At 43.1% G+C, this 21,181-nt stretch overlaps 2 protein-coding genes across 2 annotated transcripts; both read left to right on the top strand.

Moving 5' to 3' along the window:
- Nucleotides 1-8,163: 8,163 nt before the first annotated feature.
- Nucleotides 8,164-10,211, top strand: LOC120024561 (actin-85C-like). Its single transcript, XM_038968845.1, has 7 exons — nucleotides 8,164-8,286; nucleotides 8,404-8,532; nucleotides 8,669-8,861; nucleotides 9,067-9,191; nucleotides 9,330-9,520; nucleotides 9,762-9,895; nucleotides 9,979-10,211. Exons 1-7 carry the CDS (start codon nucleotides 8,164-8,166, stop codon nucleotides 10,209-10,211), a joined length of 1,128 nt encoding a protein of 375 aa, XP_038824773.1.
- Nucleotides 10,212-12,268: 2,057 nt separating this feature from the next.
- LOC120024223 (cilia- and flagella-associated protein 206-like) lies at nucleotides 12,269-16,506 on the top strand. Its single transcript, XM_038968417.1, has 12 exons — nucleotides 12,269-12,376; nucleotides 12,484-12,567; nucleotides 12,671-12,761; nucleotides 12,911-13,099; nucleotides 13,297-13,455; nucleotides 13,564-13,778; nucleotides 13,910-14,029; nucleotides 14,273-14,468; nucleotides 14,688-14,828; nucleotides 14,998-15,191; nucleotides 15,991-16,134; nucleotides 16,279-16,506. The coding sequence occupies exons 1-12, from the start codon at nucleotides 12,269-12,271 to the stop codon at nucleotides 16,504-16,506; spliced, it is 1,869 nt and encodes a 622-aa protein (XP_038824345.1).
- Nucleotides 16,507-21,181: the final 4,675 nt, after the last annotated feature.

Below are 21,181 nucleotides of genomic sequence, written 5' to 3'. Positions count from 1 at the left end.
AGTTGGTTCTTAAAGTAATGTTATTTAGTACACCTCAATCCACTTTTGCACAATTAAAAATAATAATAAGTTGGTTTTGTCTGGGAAGTGTTGACCGTGAGTCTCAGTTTTTTGTATTGCTGTGTCCAGTTCAGCCACAATGATGTTGTTCAGCACTTCATAGCTCCACCTCAGATTGGCCTTTCTGGTACTCCTAGCTCATTAAGTGTTCTTGTCTGATGTTGCTCTTTAGGGCACAATGCGAAGTGCGTCACTTCCTGCTTGGATGATGGTTATGGGCTATAATACTGAAGTGGTGACGGGGAGGGAGATCACATGCTGGATCATATGCCTTCAGTTATTTAATAAGCTCTAGTGGAATTGTATGAGGAATTGCATTATCTGAGCTAAATTGGTTAAGGTGTTTGGAAATCTGCCATACAATTCAGTTGTCTGTGGCTTTTTTTGTCTGATTACATATAATTTTGACAATCAAATGGTAGACTCTTAATGTCCACAAACATACTAATGTGTACATTTGATTTAGTCATTTTTGATAATGGTGCAGTGAGTCTTCATGTCAGTTTGTCCTCATTTGTCATGGCCATTGACAGAACCGTGGTGCTCATTACAATTCCAAATGGGGGAAGATATTTGTGTGCCCCACCCAAGTTGTACTACTAGGTGTGTGATTTTGACTTGTTGTCATTAATATCAATAAAAGTGTAACATTAATTTCTCGTCCCATCTAGCGTCATAGGAGGACAGTGCACACTGTATACATAATTCAACCGAAAAAGAAAGATGTTCTGAAACTATTGTTGAAACTGCTGGTACCATCAAAGTCTTATGTTGCTCCCTTTAAGGTAAGATGGGTTCACTGTCTTCACCTTTCATATTGTGTGTGGGGTGTGTCTAAACATCCTTTTAATACCAACAGAGAGTTCTGCTGAAAGGGGTCTTTGACCTTTCCAACTACATTGATAGAAGCCAGTTGACTGCATCTTTAGGAGGCTACCTGGTTTACTGTCATCGGAGTTGGGTTACCTTTATCAAGGTTTGTCTCTTACAATCATTTACATGGACTGTTGTCATTTCATCCTGTGGTATTTTGCTTATTGGTCAAGTGGAAAGTTATGCCAGTTGTAAAATGCTTGTGCCCATTCATTGGCATATAATCTCAACAGAATTCTCATGACAGTTTTCTTTCAAAGAATTCCATTGACTACTAGCGTCACTACTCGTTCTGTTAAATAAGCACACTGGACTTTTCTCATGATAAATCTTAGGCAATACATGACTTGTCTTGTCGTGCGTGTAATGTGATCTTCTTAAAAGGACAGTCTTGTTTGCCACAGCTAGCTTTGGCAGTAGATTATCTTAGGATCAGTCATAACTCCACTAATAGGTTTAACACACGGCAGCATTGTCCTCCTTTCCCCGTCAGGGGTCAAAGGACGACCTCACTGCCTCCTATCCTCTGCTTTTGATTTGCTGCCTGTCTTGAGGATGAAATGACTAAGAGAGCGGGAGAACTCTGCTTCCAATCAAAGCTTTATTCTTATTTCTTCCACTAGTAAACATCTGTGGTAGATTCATTAACTGAATCTATCTGGAGAGATGAGTGTGCAGTTAGTGATTCAACTGTTATTTGTGGGGAGATTTTTCATTTGTGAATCCATTCATGAGTTTCAGTGATGTGGCCCCTGACCCATTGTTACCTTGGTGAAGCTTGCGCAATTGCAGAGTGCAATCAGTGGACCTCATTACCAAGTGAAAGGCGGCCCCCTCTCCTCTCGCCATTTGATCATATTCACTCATGTTTGACTGGGTATTCACCCATGTTGACTATTCATTAGTACTGCTGAGGGCAGTCTGTTTTGAGATGCTATAATTAATGTTTTCGGTTACAATGTTGTGCTGTTACAGTAACTAAATGGATTCTTGGTAGGTTGAGTAGGTGAGCCAACTTTGTTGTACATTTGTTGTCTTTTGCCTATTGGTTGGTGGCTGTACAACTTTGACAAGCATGTGAATAATGCTTTTTTGATGCAACAGGATTTACTTTGTATTTTTTTTCTACTTCATCTCACCCTCATCATCCTTCTAACTAGCTTCTTGGACTGTTTATGTAGGAGATAGATGGCTTTGTCCAGGAGTTTCTCTCGGTGGTTCAGAGGCTCCCGTCCTCCATCTCCACTCTGCAGACCCTCTCCAGACAGCCTGTCCCCTCTGCCTTCACTGAGTTGAAGGCCTTCTGTTACACCAACGAGTCCAAGTTCCAAATGCTTCGGCGGTAAGAGACTCTGTTTTCACCATTGGGCTCTCATTCAGTTGAACATAACAAATGCCTACTTTGGGTAGTACATGTGTAAGCCGAGTTGATCTACACAGAAAGTGAGCATATGTACAGCAGCTTTATAAGTGCTTATAATGGCTTAAGTTACCTGCCTCAAGTTGCAACGCCTTTTGAAGGATTTCCTTGAATATTTCCTTGAATCTATGGACTCTTGTGCCCCTGCAAAGGCTGAGTGACTGCGTATGTACATATTATGTACAGAGGACATGTTGAACTCTACTATCCTTGTGGTGTGTAGGGAGCTGGGGTTGGATGAGCTGCTGAGGCACTGTGAGTGTGTGGTGGAGAAGATGCGCTACCCTGAGAAGAACTCGTGCTATCACGCCATGGCCGGGACAGCCCTCTTCACCAACACAGCCTTCGACATGCTGCAGAACTACAGCAGGTACTGTACTGTGTGGTAGGCACTGACACTGCTGACAAAGTACATGTAGGCAAGCTGACATTTAGCGTTTTCCTTAGGAGTAAGGTGTGCATTTTATTTGTTTTTGAAGGGAAGACTTGCATATTTGACACAATGACTTGCTATATAGACAAAGCTGTCAATGGATAGATATTATGTTAGTAATGTATATCTAACGGTTCTATTTCAAGGTTCATCATAGTATTCTGCTACATTGAGTCTTTTCCCCGGGTTGAAGGTATCTTATTGTTGTCTTTGTTGACAGGATAACTGTGGCTGTGGAAAAAATTGAGTTGCTGTGGCAACAGGCCTTTTCCAAGGCCCACCTCCAGCTACAGGTCTTCCAGCTGTGTAATGAGGCACAGCAGGTTTGTTATAATACATAACAATTACTCTAAAATGTTGTTAATTTGGGCACAAAACAAAAAACATTTTAAGAGGCTTTGCAACTGAAAACAAAAATTGGTCGTTAGTCCAGTCCTTTCCTGTTTGTCAGTTCTTCTATTTGGTGCCTAATGAACATGACCCAGTTGTCTTGCCTTTTTCCATTTTCAAAGGCTTATTTAAATGTTTAATTATTTTGCTTTATTTACCTCCACTTGCAGATAACAGAACAGATTAAAAGCCTTCAGAACGAGAAGCTCCAGCCTTACAGAATAGAGATCTCTAAAGATGCCAGAAGGGCTGAGATGTTAACGTCAGAATTTGAGGCATCGATCTATACCCCTGCCATGGTAAATATAGGCTAATCTGATTTTTTTCCTCCTAAGATTGGTGCATTGCCATATTCGAGCTGCTGTATGGATCCTAAATGACACAGCGGTGGTTTGTCCTCCCTCTTGTCAGGCCCTGGTTCGCTGTTCTGAAGATGTGATCCACACATTAGCTGAGATTCTGCCTCCTGGTGATGTCCAGACCAGGGAAGAGTGGGTGCAGGATCTGGACAGACTGAAGGAGAACTTCCACGCTGCTGTAGAGCTCCCTCATCAGACCCTCCGAGCAGTCTCTGACTTCTACCACTACTACAAAAAAGTAGTTGTCCACTTGCACTAATGTTTTATGATTCCTGATTGTGCATGCCAACTTTTTATATTATACTGAAGTGGTGATGTAATTGAAATAGACTACAATTAGAAATTCTTGAAATGACATTACATTTTACATGTTTATCTCCTGTGATGTGCATGTGGTTTGTGTTGTGGTTAGACATTGTCAATTTAATCTGATGTCATGTACTCAATTTCTTTCATCTCAACAGGCCAATAGTTGGTACAACATAGTCCTGTGTGAGAACTTTCTCCAAGACCTTCTGTGGGGTGTGAACTATGACCGCCTCCCCAGGCGGCGCCACCCGCTGGAGATGCATTGCCCTGTCCCTGTGTGGAGGCAGGCAGTCTGTGACTTCCTGACAAACAACCCCTCCCCGGACATGGAGGACCTGGTCCAGCTTGCTCACCTGGCCAACGTCATCCCTGACGCCCAGCTACAGCAGACTGGCAAACAGCTGTCACAAAGGTGAGAAACTACTGTTGCATAATACTGTTTTATATCACAGTGCGATTTGAAATGCTTTAGGAGGGTATTAACTACAGACTTCCGTAGTTATTTGATCTGGTGACTTTTATCATAGTTTTTGCATTGACCCTGGCACTTTCTTTCTTTCAGATGCATGAATCTGTGTAAACTTCTGACCTGTCCAGGTGTAGTACCTATCAACGACCTCCAGTCGGCGCTGCAGTGGCAGTATGAGTTTCTGAGAGCCAGCCACAGGGAAGGACCTGTGCCACACACTAACCTGGCCTCAGGTACTCTGCCTACAGCCAGTCTCAACATTCCAGATGTGACGTTTAGTCACAGTAGAACCTCTTGTTCCAGATCCGACTGCCACACTAAGGACAACATGCACAGCCACGGCTCTCTCTCCAACCTCAAGCACCATCAGGCCCCTCTGGGTACGTCTCCCTCCAGTGCCGTCTCTGGGGCTGTGACTGCTGTGGGGAAGCCTCCCTCCCTCAGCTCCTTTGACTCTGGCTTTGATGGAGCAGGAAGCGGCCACATGGAGACTGGAGCTGTGCGAGAGGGATGGGAGGGGCTGTCCAGGGTACCAGGCACCAGGGACTCCTTCAGGCCCATCACCAGGCAGCCCCAGATCCACGAGGAGAACATCTCCAGCGTGTCTGACGTTGAGGACTGCAGGGAGGAGTTTGACTTTGGATCTGTGGGCAGCACCTCAAGGGCCAACATTCAGATCATCCCAAAGATAACTGTGGACTCGATGCATTTTGAGATCAAGCTGAAGCGTTTGGCTACCCTGCCCCATAATCCATGGCTCAGTCTGCCTGTGGAAGACCTTGAGAACTCCTACACGGTCACCATCACTCAGAACCCATCACAGTCACCACAGCTGCGGGACGTCAAGAGCCCAAACCCTTCAGAGTGCTCCCACCACAGCGACCAATTATCCAACTGGTCCAGAGACCAGCCCACACAGACGGAGGTACAAACCAACCCTCAGAGCAGAGGAGCACAGCCCAGCAACAGTATCCTACAGGCACAGGACAGCTTTGATGACTCGGAACTGAGTGCCATTCGGGATCCCCTTTCCAGCACCATCACAGATGCAAGAGATGGGCCCAACTACACTGCAGAGAGCAGCCCCACTCTACTCTGGGATACGTATGACTTTCACGACCCCAAACAGGACCGCTGTGAAAGGTAATGACACATTATGCTCTTGTCTCCTGACATGGTCCTCATAGGTGCCCATTGTGCCTAGTAAACTATGAAAGCCAAAGCACTCATCTTGTTGCTGTTTGTGTTTGCAGGATAACCAGCTCCATGACTGAAGTCTCGTTAAATGACTGGGACCTGAAGGAGCAGGAGGGTCTCAGGAAGGTAGAGGAGATCTTGGACCGTGCAGCTGGAATACTAGAGGCATGTTGGTACAAATATTCAATGGATTGTCTTCATGCTGAAGCAGTAAATGGTTTGGCTCCTCAGATTAGCACATGACTGAGATTGTTAAGTGACCTTAACCTAGGGTTGTGAAATTCCGGGAACGTTCAATAAATTCCCTGGTGTTCCAGAAATCCCGGATGGAGGATTCCCAGAATCAGGAGGGAATAAGCAGGAAATCAGAATTCTCAACCAGGATTTCTTGAAATCCAGGGAATTTGAGTTCCTGTAATTTTGCAGCCCTCCCTAAACCATGGCGTAGGCCAATAGTTTGCATTTGTTAACACTTCTCTAACTTTGTTTTTTACAGGAGGAAGAGAATGTGATGGTACAGGAGCAGATGTTGGCTGTCCTTCTGAAGACTGAGAGCACGAGCAAACCGTGGGAATCATGGGGCAGTGAGGCGCAGGTAAGTGTGGTAGGTCATGATATAAATGTGTACCTCTAGGTCAATGTGGATCATGGAACCACTTAAGCTGGTGAACTATGAACAAAGTAGACAACTGTCCATACATTACAAATTGGATTCTATAAATTAGATTATTTAATTTTTTCGCAATAACAATATGAACTTGTCAATAAATTATTTCCCCCCCCCCCTGGAGATTTGTAAGAAAGTATTGTTTTTACAAGATTGAAAATAGATTTAATTTAATACAAGCTAAGTTTATTTTGTTTGGCGGACTTTAAAATTGTAATAGATAATCAGCTGATGGGAATCTCCACTTTTTATTTTTCTGTTATTATTAATAACAATGTTTTTGTTTTCCAGATGTCCTCCAGTGACCTAAAGGCACATGGTGTCCTGAGCCTTGATGACAGTCTTGCCTCTGCAGACACTGACAACCAGAGTGAATGCAGGTCACCAGAGGCAACCAGTGAAACTGTGGCCTCAGAACACAGCATGGGCCACAATGGACGGCTGACGGAGACTGGGTTGACTGGACTGATGTGCCCTCAAAGCAGCAGGGGAGAGTTACTGAAGGAGCTGAGAGGACTGCACGTTCTGGATGAGCTCATCATGGAGGAGAGCCTCAAGATCCACCAGCTTCGACGGGCTGAGAAGCAGTGCCTTGATGAAAAGCCCACTCAATCAGTGGTTTCCCGAAGTACGAGCAAGGAGAGGCAGGAGTTTCTATTAGAACTAGAGAGGGAGAAAAGGGAAGTGGAGGGGATGGAAAATAGCCTAGACAAAGAGATGACCAAAGAATGTCAACTCAAGAGGATGAGCAGAACCAGGAAAGTAGTGAAATGCTCAGTAATGGAAAGGACTTCTAAACTTAACTTGGAGGACCGTGCACTCTGTGATAATCTTATATCAGACAATAGGAGCCAACACCACAACGTAAAGCACTTGCCATCCTTACCCCAAGACTCCATAAACCTGGATCCTAATGAATCCCTCAGTATTACTGCAACCCCATGTCCAGATTATGCCAAAACCCCTCTATCACAAACATGTGTTCAAAGTGTAAATGGTCAGTCCCCACATGGTGACGCTAATATATCCGGCTGTAGTGATGCCATGGTAGAAGTCGACACCCCCAGCTACTGTGATCTTACTGAGCACAATTCACCACAAGATTTAACTCTACCACAAATCACTTCTGATCCCAATGAATCTATTGAAGAGGTTGGAATCCAAAGCCATGAGGGTAAAGAGAAAGATTTAAGATCTGGGGAAGCTTTTCAAAGTTGCACACCAGAGACTACCTCCTTTATATGTGAAATGTGCCCTGAACATGGACCATTTGACCCAGGTGCTAATGCCAACAACCCCCCTGTGCCTAAACCAAGAAAGGCATCCGTTCCTGTGAATGATAAAGGTCAAGAACTCAAAATTCCAACTGAACCCATGTATAGAACTCACTGCCCTGATAGTAATGCAGACCCTAACCCTAGGCTCACACCGCAAGTTGCGCTCAATACTCATCCGAAGCCTAAAGAGCGAAACCTCAAACCTACAAACAGTTATCCTAATCCTGTTCTGAGTCAAGATGTGAATAAACACAGAAGTGACAACGATGACAACCCCTTCGCCGATCAACAGGCATCCTTATGTAATAACCCTTTGGAGTTCCATGAACAGTCAACGCTAGGTGGCTGCTCTATAGGATCAACATTAACGCTTGTTGAGTCTGACTGTGTTCAGATAGAAATCCACTGCTCCCAGAAATCTGAGGATGTGTTATTAACACATTTGGGGTCTAATTCTGAAGAGCCATCTCGTATGTCTGCTGAAGTAACATCTGGATCATGTGAACCAAGCGGAGCTGATGAGTGGAGAGAAGTAGAGGTCTCTGATGGGTTTCAGAGGTGTGGTACTGCCAGGAGATCACCTGTCAATCAACCCAATCACCACATCCCCACCAGAGACGTAAGGCTTTAGTTAGACGTCCACATTATTCACCATAGACTTGATTATTATATTTTTCTTTCAGTAAAATAGGCTTTATTTATTTTTTAGATGACCAATTTCAAGACCCCTGTTGTGCTGGACACAGGGTCTGGTTTGATGAAAGCGGGGTTTGCTGATCAGGACCTCCCGACTACTATATTCCCAAATATCATTGGGCTGCCAAAATACGAGGTAAGGCAACAGCCAAGTATGTGGCATCTATACTCTTGGGCTGTGTTTTTCATTAAGTTAAGGTCGTATTGGCAACCATAGCTTTCCCTATGTGCGGACTTTCTAATTTGCCATCAGGAAATAATGAATGGCTACTTGGAACGGGAGAACTATATTGGACATGAGGCTCAACATATGAGAGGAGTCCTGGCACTGAAGTATCCCATGAAGAACGGAATTATACGCAACTGGGATGAAATGGAAAAGGTTGGTGATATATTGTTGACTTAATTTTATCCAATATTCTGTATGCACTTTAGTGGTGCATTTGGGAGTACTGATGAAGCCATAGTATCAGGCTGTGGTGGTTTTGATCATTGACTGCTCAATTGTCTGGTTTCAGATTTGGCACCACACATTCCAGCAGTTGCATGTGGAACCAGACGATCACCCTGTCCTATTGACCGAGGCAGCCATGAACCCACTGGAGAACCGTCAGCGCATGGTGGAACTCATGTTTGAGCGCTTCAATGTTCCACTCACCTACGTGGCCATGCAGGCGGTGCTGGCACTTTACGCAGCAGGGAGAACCACAGGTAAAACGAGCACGATTATATACTCTACAAATGTGTCTAGTCGGTTAACATATTTAAGTCAGTTGTGTCCCAGAGAAGAGGACAGTATGCTTTCAAAGACCTGTTTAAAGCTAGAATCTAAGACTGGTTACTATACATCTACTATTTGGTTTAATAATTTTGAAGATGGAGGATAATCATTTAGAGTATCTGTTTCTCCTACTAGGTGTAGTGTTTGACTCTGGGGATGGAGTGAGCCATAGTGTGCCAGTGTTTGAGGGATACTGTCTACCACACGCAGTGCAGCGCTGCACCTTGGCTGGCCATGATGTTACAATGCACCTTAAAAAGGTACTTGATATTAACGCATAATTCTGTATGTATTTATGACAGGGACAGGGATTTGGTCTAAAACAATTAGTTCAAAATGATGATCACTTGAAAACAATGTCCATTGTCTGTATTGTGTGTTGCTGTCCTGTGTACCAGCTTCTGCAGGAGCAGGGGTTCTGCATGCGCACTTCTGCCGAGATGGAGATTGTGAGGGAGATGAAGGAGAAATGCTGCCGGGTGTCCCAGGACTATGAATCTGAGCTAACCTGTGGAGGGTCGGCCAGCAGTGCGATGTATTACACCATGCCTGATGGACAAGTCGTCCACCTCGGCACAGAGCGGTTCAGGTAACCATCTAACAGGGCCCCTGTATCCTCACTCTGAAGACTAAACACTCACCCTAATGAGTATGGATAATTATGTGTTCTGCTTTGTCTGAGAAAATTGAGACTAAGAACTGTAAGTGTTTCCCTTTGCAAACGGTGCCATTTATTGTTCAGTTTTGAATATGGTGATACCAAGTAAGCCTTTGGATAGCCATCAAGGGTTGGCTAAGATCTGTTAATCGGTGGCGTCTTCCACCCACAGGGCTCCTGAGATTCTGTTTAAGCCAGAGCTGATTGGACGAGACCATTACGGGATGCATGAGAGTATTTTCAAGTCTATCCTTAATTCAGACATTGACCTCCGGCGGAGTTTTTTGGGGAACATTGTCCTATCAGGTACATAGTTTTTGGTTTATTAGTTGCTGAATACTTGTCCACTCATCTGCCCATGTCTGAATGTATTTATTTCCCCTGTGAAGGTGGAAATACCCTGTTGGCTGGCCTGCCTGAGCGGCTTCAGAGTGAAATTAGAACCATGGTGCCTACAGATTTGGGGGAGTGTGTTCGGGTGACAAGCCCTAAGGACAGAGATTGCTCTGTATGGAGCGGAGGTGCAGTGCTGGCCAACTTGTCTTCCTTTGCCTCGGCCTGGATCAGCCAAGAGGAATATGAGGAATATGGCCCCCAGATTGTTTTCAGGAAGTGCTTCTGAGCTGTACTCACCTGAAATGTATGGGTTCAAGTTCTTACACATGTGCAATAGAGTATAGCTCTCCAATAGTGCCTAGTTTCTACGTCTGTGCTTTTTAAACCTTTTTTATCGTTTTCAATGGTGTTGTACATGTACTACGTCTTTCATTATTGATGTTCAGCACTGACACTTCCAACGATCTGGTACTTTGGGTGTGATATAAAATGTTTCTACTGTTGTTGGATCAGACAATACTTGAATGTTCCGTTTTATGCTTACTGTGGCAGAAATCCTGTCAAAGGAAGATTAATTTACATGCTAGCTTTAGTGCTTGTCATGAATCCCCTGATCAGGATCTGGCCTTATGTAAAGAAAGGAGACTGATTCTCCTCTGAATGACAACAAAAAAAAGTAACTGGGATGGGTGTGCCTCTTGAAATATTAGGTTGTTTTTCTACCCTTTTCTCCACTTATTAATTTTTTTTAGGAATATGACAAAAGGCACTTGAACCGGGTATTTTGGTGATGGTAGGGAAACGTGTCTGTTTTAAGGGCCCATTTTGAGTAATCTTCTCAGTTTCTGAGGAGCTACTATGACAATGCCCAGAACTGTACGTAGTGCCCCAAATTTGAATATAGTTTGTCGGTTCATTTTCCTATTTTAAGATGAGCTTTCTAAAGTTAATATTGAAATTGTCCGCAAATATTTCTGTTTTAAATTGGCTTTCTAAAGTTGTCTTTAAATAACTTAACCTAAAATGTCCGTTATATTTTCTGTGTCCACTTGGTGAGATACTGTAGTTTTCCCTCCAAGACTTGTAGCTAAATCAATGCAGGTGAAGCGTTTAGTGTGTACTGTCTGTTGATGCCACCATGCCTGAATGGTAGACTGACTGTTCATTTTACTTATCCATTTGAGTTTTCCTTCTGTCTTGAGTCTGCACTTGGTGCTGATTTAGGGTACGTTTCATGTCCCAAATATAAGGCCTATATTGCGCAAGTCCTGAATTTAGTGTCATTACTCAGCTGTATACAATCACTGTTTATATTGTGCATTGATCCTTAACATGCATTTGTTTGATTGGGCCCTTGATTCAATGTACTGACAACCTCTATTCTTGACTGGTATGATTTGTTGGTTCACATTGTATTTATTTTCATATTTGACTTTACATGTTTGTTCACAATATATTGACTTTTGACTTATGAATATTGAGTGATCTTTCAGATTTTATGAATGGGTCATATCTGACTTAAATGCATGGTTTTTCTAAGTATTTTGACAGCAAATACCTGAACTTGATGAGAATGTTGAATTTTGTTTCATTGACGCTACCTGATAGCCATGTTGGCTATGCCCTTAGCATTTTATTGTTTTCTTTGACTGCCTATGGATACTTTGGACAAGCAATTGGCCTTATTAGTTTAAATAACTTGCAGTATTTTGATCAACCCCATTGTATTTACAGTAGACTTACTAGTATCTAGTGTGATTCACTTATTACATAGCCGCTCTTTGATTTTGGCACGATTTTTGCTTTTTCTCAATGTGTTTTTAGAACTGCCATGTTTTTCTACTCTAAAGAAGTGGGGTTGCCATGTGATCTTAATCACAGGTCTTTTTAAATGGATGTCTGAAGCGTTCCCTGTGGGAAATGGAAAGGCCTTATGAGTGCTGAAATATGGAGACTGATGAATAGTCAGCTCATTTTATGTTAGGTCTTGGTGGTCAGAGGTTGAATAAGTCCCAGCCTCTTGGTTTTGATTGTATAAGCCATGCTCGAGTCTTGCTATGATTTACTTAAACAAAGTTGTATGTCAGGTCTGTTTATTAGAATAAATATTTTTATGTATCTGACTGTTGCATGTTTCCATTACATACTCCATAAAAAATTATCTGCAAAGTAATAACACTGAGTAAATGAAGATTCACCAGTCAGATGTGCATTACAAACTAGGCATACTACTGTTACATCCTGTGGCAGTGTTTCATTGGTTACCATGGCAACCGACGGGGAACCAGGACGCTGTGCAGCAGTGGAGAATTTGCATGATCTCCGTAGCTTGCAAGCTAAAACATGTCTCGTGCTCAAGCAGAAAGTGTGATAAAAAACATAATTCGAGAAATCGCCCAAGAATGTGACGGAAAAGGGCATGCTGTGTCCGAAACATTAGTGGCTTTCATGGTAGGTACCTGGTTTACTAATTAGTAACGTGGCAAGCGTTCGGTAACTAGCCGTGTGTGGTAATGTGTCGGTGTTTAACGTTGTCTAATCAATGATTTTCCTATTAGGTAAAAGCTGTTGTGTTGGACTCACGAAATCTATTTAACGTTGATCGGACTCTTACCAAGCAAGATGTTAGAAAACTTGTGGAAGTAAGTGCATTTAATTATAACCAAGACCCTGTCCCCGGTTTGGCTGGTAGCATGCCTGAGATCTTTGCGCATTGGGCTCAACGTCCGTGTTATTCCTTTGCAGTTGTGTGTGGACAAACTCATGGACCAGGGGAGCCCTGCCCTTGACACAATCAAGATGCAAGTCTACTTCGACATGAATTACACATCTCGACGTAAGTGGGTGCTTTAAAATGCTCAAAGAATGCATTAACAATTTATGATGTATAAGGCGTACTAACTAAACCCTAGCTGTTGGGATATGTGTAACATCTAAGGGCATGGGATACTGGTCTTGCCTCAAAGGTCTTGTTTTGTGTCCCAGGTGAGTTCATTGAGGAGCACCAGCGGGTACTACAGTCAAGGCTAGTCCCAGTGAGTCGAGAAATCACTGACAGCCGAGTGAAAACACGTGAGGATCTGGAGGGCCTTTACCATAAGATTGTCAGCTATGTTCTGCTGCGCTCGGGCCTGGGTTCTTCCACAGACATCACCACAGTGCGAGAGGCTACAGGTAATCATAAGGACTATTTTATTGTAATTTGTACCACCTGTTAAGAATCACTATTCACAAAGATGGGAAAGGAAATGGTCAATTGTAATTACACTGTCCATCGAAGTGAGTTTTTAAAATGTGGGAATCATCACGTTTTCCAGCATTGATCAGTTTGTTCCTATTTTGCTCACAACTGACTGTGTGGTGTTTTGCAGCTGCCTTACAGAGCGTCTTTCCCCAGTCAGAGCTGGGGACCTTCATGTCCCTCATCAAGAAGGACAAGGAGCAACAGCTCAACGACCTCAGCATGATTGTGACTGGCATCCGTCTCTTCAACAAAGACAGCAGGAAAGGAGGAGAGGGCATAGACGACTGTAAGTTCCAAAACATCACATTTATATTTTTTGATAGACCTTGATAACTGAAACAATTTCTCAGAGCTCCAAATGTGTATTTCAATTTTGTCCTCAACTTCCATTTAGTGCCAGCTATTCTGAATGAAGCCATTCCATCCACCAGTAAAGACATTGAATGGGAGCTGGAGCTTTCTCAGAGTTTGGCCTGGCAGTACACATCCTGGCTGGAGAGGCTCCTGGACCCTGAGGTTGAGACCAGAGAATGTATTGTTCCTCTGGATATGCTTAAACAGGCTCTCTATAATGTACGACAACATGAAGCCTTTCTCAAAGTTATTTTGGTGAGTTAGCTAGAAGGTGATGGGCGTCATGACTTCAAGTCAGTACATGAAATTGTCGCAATGAGCAGTTCTTCAAGAGTATTGTGTTGCATAATAATTTTACCCATTATTCTGATTAAATTCCTCACCAGGCAGATGTCATTCTATGTGCAAAGCAAGTTGAAACCCTACAGACTGAACTAGCGACACGTATGAAGCTTTTGAGGGTCACCGTACATTCAAAGACTGCAGTACCCACTGCACAGGTTTTTGTAAGTACAGTATCTTGTGTATATATATATATATATATATATATATGTATATGTATTTGAGTTGTTTTGTTATGGGGCGGTTTCCCGGACACAGATTAAACCTAGTCCTAGACTCAAAAGCTAACTCGATGGAGAATCTCCAATTAGAAAGTGCTTTTTAGTCCAGGACTAGGCTTAACCTGTGTCTAGAAAAAGGGCCTTTCAATGTCTAAGCCTCAACTCATGTACTATGTATCCTTCCAGCCCCATTTCACAGCTCTGGCAAAGTTCTGGTCAGGTCTTCAAGATGAGATGGTGCTGTTGAGCATCCTCAGTAACATAATGGAGAACCTGCAGCCCTTTCTGGCTGCTCAGTCTCAGCTCTTCCCTGATGGTCAGTTGGAGGACATACTGGGGTCGGAGATCAAGAAGTACGAGCAGAGAATGAAGGAGTCTTCAGGTAAGTACTCTGGGTGCATCCGAAATGGTATACTATTTCCTATGGGGCCTGGTATAAAGTAGTGCACTACTTAGGGAATAGGGTGCTATTTGGGACGTAGTCTGTGTTTATACCGCCACAGTAAAGCACTGCATTTCCTACATCTCTATCATTGGCTAATGGTTTTACATGTTTAATTTGTAGTAGATAAATTGTTTTGTTTGTTATTCACCTTGTCAGAAAACCGTATTGACCCCTATGAGATCAAAACACAAGAGTGGCTCTTGCCTGAGACAACAGCCAACTTTGACAAATTACCACTGCAGTACAATGGAATTTGTGGTTACACACTTGTGAAGAAGGATGGGCTTTTACTGCCAGGTATGTGGAGTTTTGAACGTGGCAATTGTATACGTTGTTACGTTGTTGTACAACTAACGTTCATTTCCCCCCTTATTGAAAATATTCACCAGAACTGATGTATTATGCCAACTTGTCTTTTTCTAACTGAACATCCCAATGCTGCATGTAAAATAGACTGTTGTTTCAGGCAACCCAAGCATAGGAGTCCTGAAACATAGGGAGAAATACTATGTTTTCAGCTCCAAGGAGGCAGCTTTAAGATTTGGATCCAAGCCAGATGAGTACATTGCCCATGTGGCAGAGAAAGCAAAGCAGTCCCCTGAGCTTATCCAGCTCCTCCAACTCCACCAACAGTTTGCCTGTGTCACTCCATATCCTGAGGTACAGTGCCTTTGGGAAGTATTCAGACCCCCTGACTTTTTCAACATTTTGTTACGTTACAGCCTTATTCTAAAATTGATTAAATAAAAACCCTTAGCAATCTACACACACTACCACATATTGACAAAGCAAAAACAGGTTTTTAGAAAAGTTAGCAAATCTATAAAAAAAATAGAAAACAGAAATACCTTATACGTAAGTATTCAGACACTTTGCTTTGAGACTCAAAATTGAGTTCAGGTGCATGCTGTTTCCATTGGTCATCCTTGAGATGTTTCTACAACTTGATTTGAGTCCACCTGTGGTAAATTCAATTGATTGGACATGATTTGGAAAGGCAAACACCTGTCTATGTAAGGCCCCACAGTTGACAGTGTATGTCAGAGCAAAAACCAAGCCATGGGGTTGAAGGAATTGTCCGTAGAGCTCCGAGACAGGATTGTGTCGAGGCACAGATCTGGGGAGGGGTACCAAAACATTTCTGTAGCATTGAAGGTCCCCAAGAACACAGTGGCCTCCATCATTCTTAAATGGAAGAAGTTTGGAACCACCAAGACTCTTCCTAGAGCTGGCCGCCCAGCCAAACTGACCAATCGGGGGAGAAGGGCCTTGGTCAGGGAGGTGACCAAGAACCCGATGGTCACTCTGACAGAGCTCCAGACTTCCTCTGGAAGAAGTCTAGGGGTCTGAATACTTTCCGAAGGCACTATGTTCACTAAGTCATAATTCTTCCATAGCATCTTCAGAACTTGCAGTAATATTTTTTTACCCACAGTTCACTTCAATTTTGTCTCTGTAGATGCAGTCAGGGGAGAGACTGTTGGTAAAACCCATTACAAAGTGTGACAGCAGCACTCAGACAGACACTCATTTGTTGGAGACCAACATTGTGAAGTCATACGAGTGGAATGAGTGGGAGCTGAGGAGAAAAGCAATCAAATTGGTATGTGATTTTAATTGACTCTTGAGTGTACTGTTTCATTTTATCAGTGGTAGGTTTACCATGGTCTTCTTGCATGGATATTTTTTATTCAAGAAGGTTACATTTTATGTTCTGCCTTTGGTAATGGGCATGTTGTTTTTTCAGGCCAATCTTCGTAGTAAAGTGACCCACTCAATGCAGACTAATCTAAGTCACATGAGGAGGGATAACGTCACCCAAACCTACCTCCTCGAAGATGTTGCATGCCAGAGCAAGAGGGATGGCAATAGCAATGTCCCCAAGCCTCAGGTGTACCTGGCTGGTCTTCGAGGAGGGAAAACCGAGACTACACATATGATAAAAACAAACTTGACCAGATCAGTAAGTGAATAACTGTTATATCTTCAAGCAATAAAGATAACTTTGATGGAAGTGCCAGTCTATTTGTTTTTAAAAATTGTTGGGCTCATTGGCCTGGGGGGGTTACTGCCCACAGAAAATTGTTGTATGCCAGTAAAAGAAACGGGTCATATTGTTTGGACTGAGGAAGGATAACAGAGTTACACTTGGTCAAAACAGTGTCTGCCAAAACTGTCCACATAACCGACTGTAGGAGCAGGCATGTGCACAAGACACAGCCTGTCATAGGCAAAGTTCGAGGGGTATGACCTCCGGTGGCACGGCGTACTCCGACTTGAAAACAAGTACACCCAAAACACCCCGCTCCTCATTACATCCTGGGAGAATGTTGCAGGAGCTGTCATTAGCTAGCACATTCACAGTGACGAAAACTATAGTATCCAGCTGCAGCTCTGGATGTCTTAATTCCATCAGTATGCTTTGACCCGTTCAGTATTATATATTACGGTTGAATGTTTCAGTATTGTATGTCATGTTTGATTACATTAGGCTGCCAATGGAATAGTGGTCGTTCAATATGAATTATAGGACGTACAGTATCTTACATAATGTTTGCACCAGTAGGATTTGACCCGTTTAGTATTATATATTATGGTTGAATGCTTTAGTATGATATATATTACGTTAGGTTGCATTACATTAGCCTTATTCTATTGATAGCCTATCAATGGAATAGCAGTCGTACATTATAATACGAATTTTAGGACGTACATTATCCTACTTGATTTCAACCATACAAATGCTAAGAACAAATTATGTATGATGTGTATAGTAGTTAAACAACAATCTAGAGTCATTTCTGCCTGTTGGAGAGTTTGTCAGACCTCCATTAAGGTGTTTTAAATGCCAAAGAATGGGACTTGTAGCGGCTCTGCAAAGGGAAGAAAATATGTGCCAAGTGTGGAGGGGAACAAGATTATGGGGGAGGGGGTGGATGGATGGATGGATGCTGGGTGCAGAGAGAGGCCCAAAGATATAAAATCACTCATAATGTATCTTATGCAGAGGCTGTAGGGCAGATTGGATTCAAATCAAATTCAAATCAAATGTATTTATAAAGCCCTTCTTACATCAGCTGATATCTCAAAGAAACCCAGCCTAAAACCCCAAACAGCAAGCAATGCAGATGTAGAAGCACGGTGGCTAGGAAAAACTTCCTAGAAAGGCCAAAACCTAGGAAGAAACCTAGAGAGGAACCAGGCTATGAGGGGTGGCCAGTCCTCTTCTGGCTGTGCCGGGTGGAGATTATAACGGAACATGGCCAAGATGTTCAAATGTTCATAAATGACCAGCATGGTCAAATAATAGTAATCACAGTGAACAGGTCAGGGTTCCATAGCCGCAGGCAGAACAGTTGAAACTGGAGCAGCAGCACGGCCAGGTGGACTGGGGACAACAAGGAGTCATCATGCCAGGTAGTCCTGAGGCATGGTCCTACAGCTCAGGTCCTCCGAAAGAGAGAAAGAAAGAGAGAGAGAAGGAGAGAATTAGAGAGAGCATACTTAAATTCACACAGGACACCGGATAAGACAGGAGAAGTACTCCAGATATAACAGATTGACCCTAGCACCCCGAGACACAAACTACTGCAGCATAAATACTGGAGGCTGAGACAGGAGGGGTCAGGAGACACTGTGGCCCCATCCGATGATGCCCCCGGACAGGGCCAAACAGGCAGGATATAACCCCACCCACTTTGCCAAAGCACAGCCCACACACCACTAGAGGAATATCTTCAACCACCAATTTACCATCCTGAGACAAGGCTGAGTATAGCCCACAAAGATCTCCGCCACGGCACAACCCAAGGGGGGCGCCAACCCAGACAGGAAGACCACGTCAGTGACTCAACCCACTCAAGTGACGCACCCCTCCTAGGGACGGCATGGAAAAGCACCAGTAAGCCAGTGACTCAGCCCCTGTAATAGGGTTAGAGGCAGAGAATCCCAGTGGAGAGAGGGGAACCGGCCAGGCAGAGACAGCAAGGGCGGTTCGTTGCTCCAGTGCCTTTCAGTTCACCTTCACACTCCTGGGCCAGACTACACTCAATCATAGGACCTACTGAAGAGATGAGTCTTCAATAAAGACTTAAAGGTTGAGACTGAGTCTGTGTCTCTCACATGGGTAGGCAGACCATTCCATAAAAATGGAGCTCTATAGGAGAAAGCCCTGCCTCCAGCTGTTTTGCTTAGAAATTCTAGGGACAATTAGGAGGCCTGCGTCTTGTGACCGTAGCGCGTACGTGTAGGTATGTACGGCAGGACCAAATCGGAGCAAGCCCATGTAATGCTTTGTAGGTTAGCAGTAAAACCTTGAAATCAGCCCTTGCCTTAACAGGAATCCAGTGTAGAGAGGCTAGCACTGGAGTAATATGGTCAAATTTTATGGTTCTAGTCAGGATTCTAGCAGCTGTATTTAGCACTAACTGAAGTTTATTTAGTGCTTTAGCCGGAAAGTAGAGCATTGCAGTAATCTAACCTAGAAGTAACAAAAGCATGGATACATTTTTCTGCATAATTTTTGGACAGAACATTTCAGATTTTTGCAATGTTACGTAAATGGAAAAAAGCTGTCCTTGAAATAGTCTTGATATGTTTGTCAAAAGAGAGATCAGGGTCCAGAGTAACGCCAAGGTCCTTCACAGTTTTATTTGAGACGACTGTACAGCCATCAAGATTAATTGTCAGATTCAACAGAAGATCTCTTTGTTTCTTGGGACCTAGAACAAGCATCTCTGTTTTGCCGAGTTTAAAAGTAGAAAGTTTGCAGCCATCCACTTCCTTATGTCTGAAACACAGGCTTCCAGCGAGGGCAATTTTGGGGCTTCACCATGTTTCATTGAAATGTACAGCTGTGTGTCATCCGCATAGCAGTGAAAGTTAACATTATGTTTTCGAATGACATCCCCAAGAGGTAAAATATATAGTGAAAACAATAGTGGTCCTAAAACGGAACCTTGAGGAACACCGAAATCTACAGTTGATTTGTCAGAGGACAAACCATTCACAGAGACAAACTGATATCTTTCCGACGGATAAGATCTAAACCAGGCAAAATGATGGAGATGATAGGGTCAGTCCTGGAATAAGTGTACCTACTGTAGGAAATGTTGCCTATGTTGGTCCAGACACGGATACGAGACCTGTTCAGAAATCTTGCTTTCACAAATGTGTTGTTTCAAAGGACACCTTAATAGTTAATAAAATTGACTTTATAGCCTTCATTTTAAAGGTTATCAACCTGACTGCGTTTGTGGAAAGATCAACTGCCTGGTTGAAGATCTTTGTGGAAGCAGCAACAGAGTTTTTAGAAGTAACTGTCACCATGATTGTAGATATGTTGACTCCTAATAATACTAATGATGGAATGTCTAAGTATGATCATTTTTATTTAACCTGGCAAGTCAGTTAAGAACAAATTCTTAATTACAATGACGGCCTACCCCGGATAATGCTGGGCCAATCGTGCGCCGCCCTATGGGACTCCCAATCACGGTCGGTTATGATACAGCCTGGAATCGAACCAGGGTCTGTAGTGACGCCTCTAGCACTGAGATGCAGTGCCTTAGACTGATGCACCACTCAGGAGCCCATAGAATTATTGTTTTTGTTATCCTTCAGTGGAATACCAGAAGTTTTATTGCTAACGGTCAGGAGTTTAACAAATATGTAATAGATTTAGAGATCAAACCTGATGTGATATGTGTTCAAGAAACATGGCTTAGACCACATCTTGATTTTATTATTCCGGGTTATTGTTCAATCAGATCTGCTAGATCAACTGGACAGGGTGGCGGGTGTGCTACGTACATAAGGGAAGGTCTTGTATATCGTAATATTACTGTCCCATATGAATGTGTGATGGTGGAAATCTACAGTGCAGGTAGTAATATAAAGTTATTTGACATGGGTTGTAAAAATTATCTGTAGCGATGTTTGATGTTGATGAAATTGGGCTCTAGAGGGATATGGTGCGGCGACTTTAATGCACATAATATTTTATGGGGAAGCACACATAGTGGCTTGCGAAAGTCTTCACCCCTCTTGGCATTTTTCCTATTTTGTTGCCTTACAACCTGGAATTAAAATTTCAGGTTGTAAGATTTTTGGGGGGGTTTGTATCATTTGATTTACACAAAACATGCTTATCACTTTGAAGATGCAATTTCTTTGGGGTGAAACAAACAAATAAGACAAATAACAGAACTTGAACATGCATAACTATTCACCCCCCCAAAGTCAATACTTTGTAGAGCCACCTTTCGCAGCAATTACAGCTGCAAGTCTCTTGGGGTATGTCTCTATAAGCTTGGCACATCTTGCCACTGGGATTTTTGCCCATTCTTCAAGGCAAAACTGTGTTTTGCTGGTGTACAAATTCTCAATTGGATTGAGGTCTGGGATTTGACTAGGCCATTCCAAGACATTTACATGTTTCCCCTTAAACCACTCAAGTGTTGCTTTAGCAGTATGCTTAGGGAGACTGTCCCAGTCTCAAATCTCTGGAAGACTGAAACGGGTTTCCTTCAAGAATTTTCCTGTATTTAGCGCCATCCATCATTCCTTCAATTCTGACAAGTTTTCCAGTCCCTTCCGATGAAAAACATCCCCACAACATGATGCTGCCACCACCACCATGCTTCACTGTG

This window comes from Salvelinus namaycush, chromosome 29 (genome assembly GCF_016432855.1).
Source record: "Salvelinus namaycush isolate Seneca chromosome 29, SaNama_1.0, whole genome shotgun sequence".
Lineage (NCBI taxonomy): Eukaryota > Metazoa > Chordata > Actinopteri > Salmoniformes > Salmonidae > Salvelinus > Salvelinus namaycush.
This window is presented reverse-complemented; position numbering and strand designations above follow the sequence as displayed.

What these genes read in the sequence shown, in the direction of transcription:
- LOC120024223 (XM_038968417.1), top strand. Translation starts at nt 12,269, where the DNA reads ATGTCTCGTGCTCAAGCAGAAAGTGTGATAAAAAACATAATTCGAGAA. An exon ending in CCTTTCTCAAAGTTATTTTG is followed by an intron (nt 13,779 to 13,909) that starts GTGAGTTAGCTA and finishes ATTCCTCACCAG; the next exon opens with GCAGATGTCATTCTATGTGC. An exon ending in TACCCACTGCACAGGTTTTT is followed by an intron (nt 14,030 to 14,272) that starts GTAAGTACAGTA and finishes GTATCCTTCCAG; the next exon opens with CCCCATTTCACAGCTCTGGC.
- LOC120024561 (XM_038968845.1), top strand. Translation starts at nt 8,164, where the DNA reads ATGACCAATTTCAAGACCCCTGTTGTGCTGGACACAGGGTCTGGTTTG. An exon ending in TTACAATGCACCTTAAAAAG is followed by an intron (nt 9,192 to 9,329) that starts GTACTTGATATT and finishes CCTGTGTACCAG; the next exon opens with CTTCTGCAGGAGCAGGGGTT. An exon ending in GGGGAACATTGTCCTATCAG is followed by an intron (nt 9,896 to 9,978) that starts GTACATAGTTTT and finishes TCCCCTGTGAAG; the next exon opens with GTGGAAATACCCTGTTGGCT.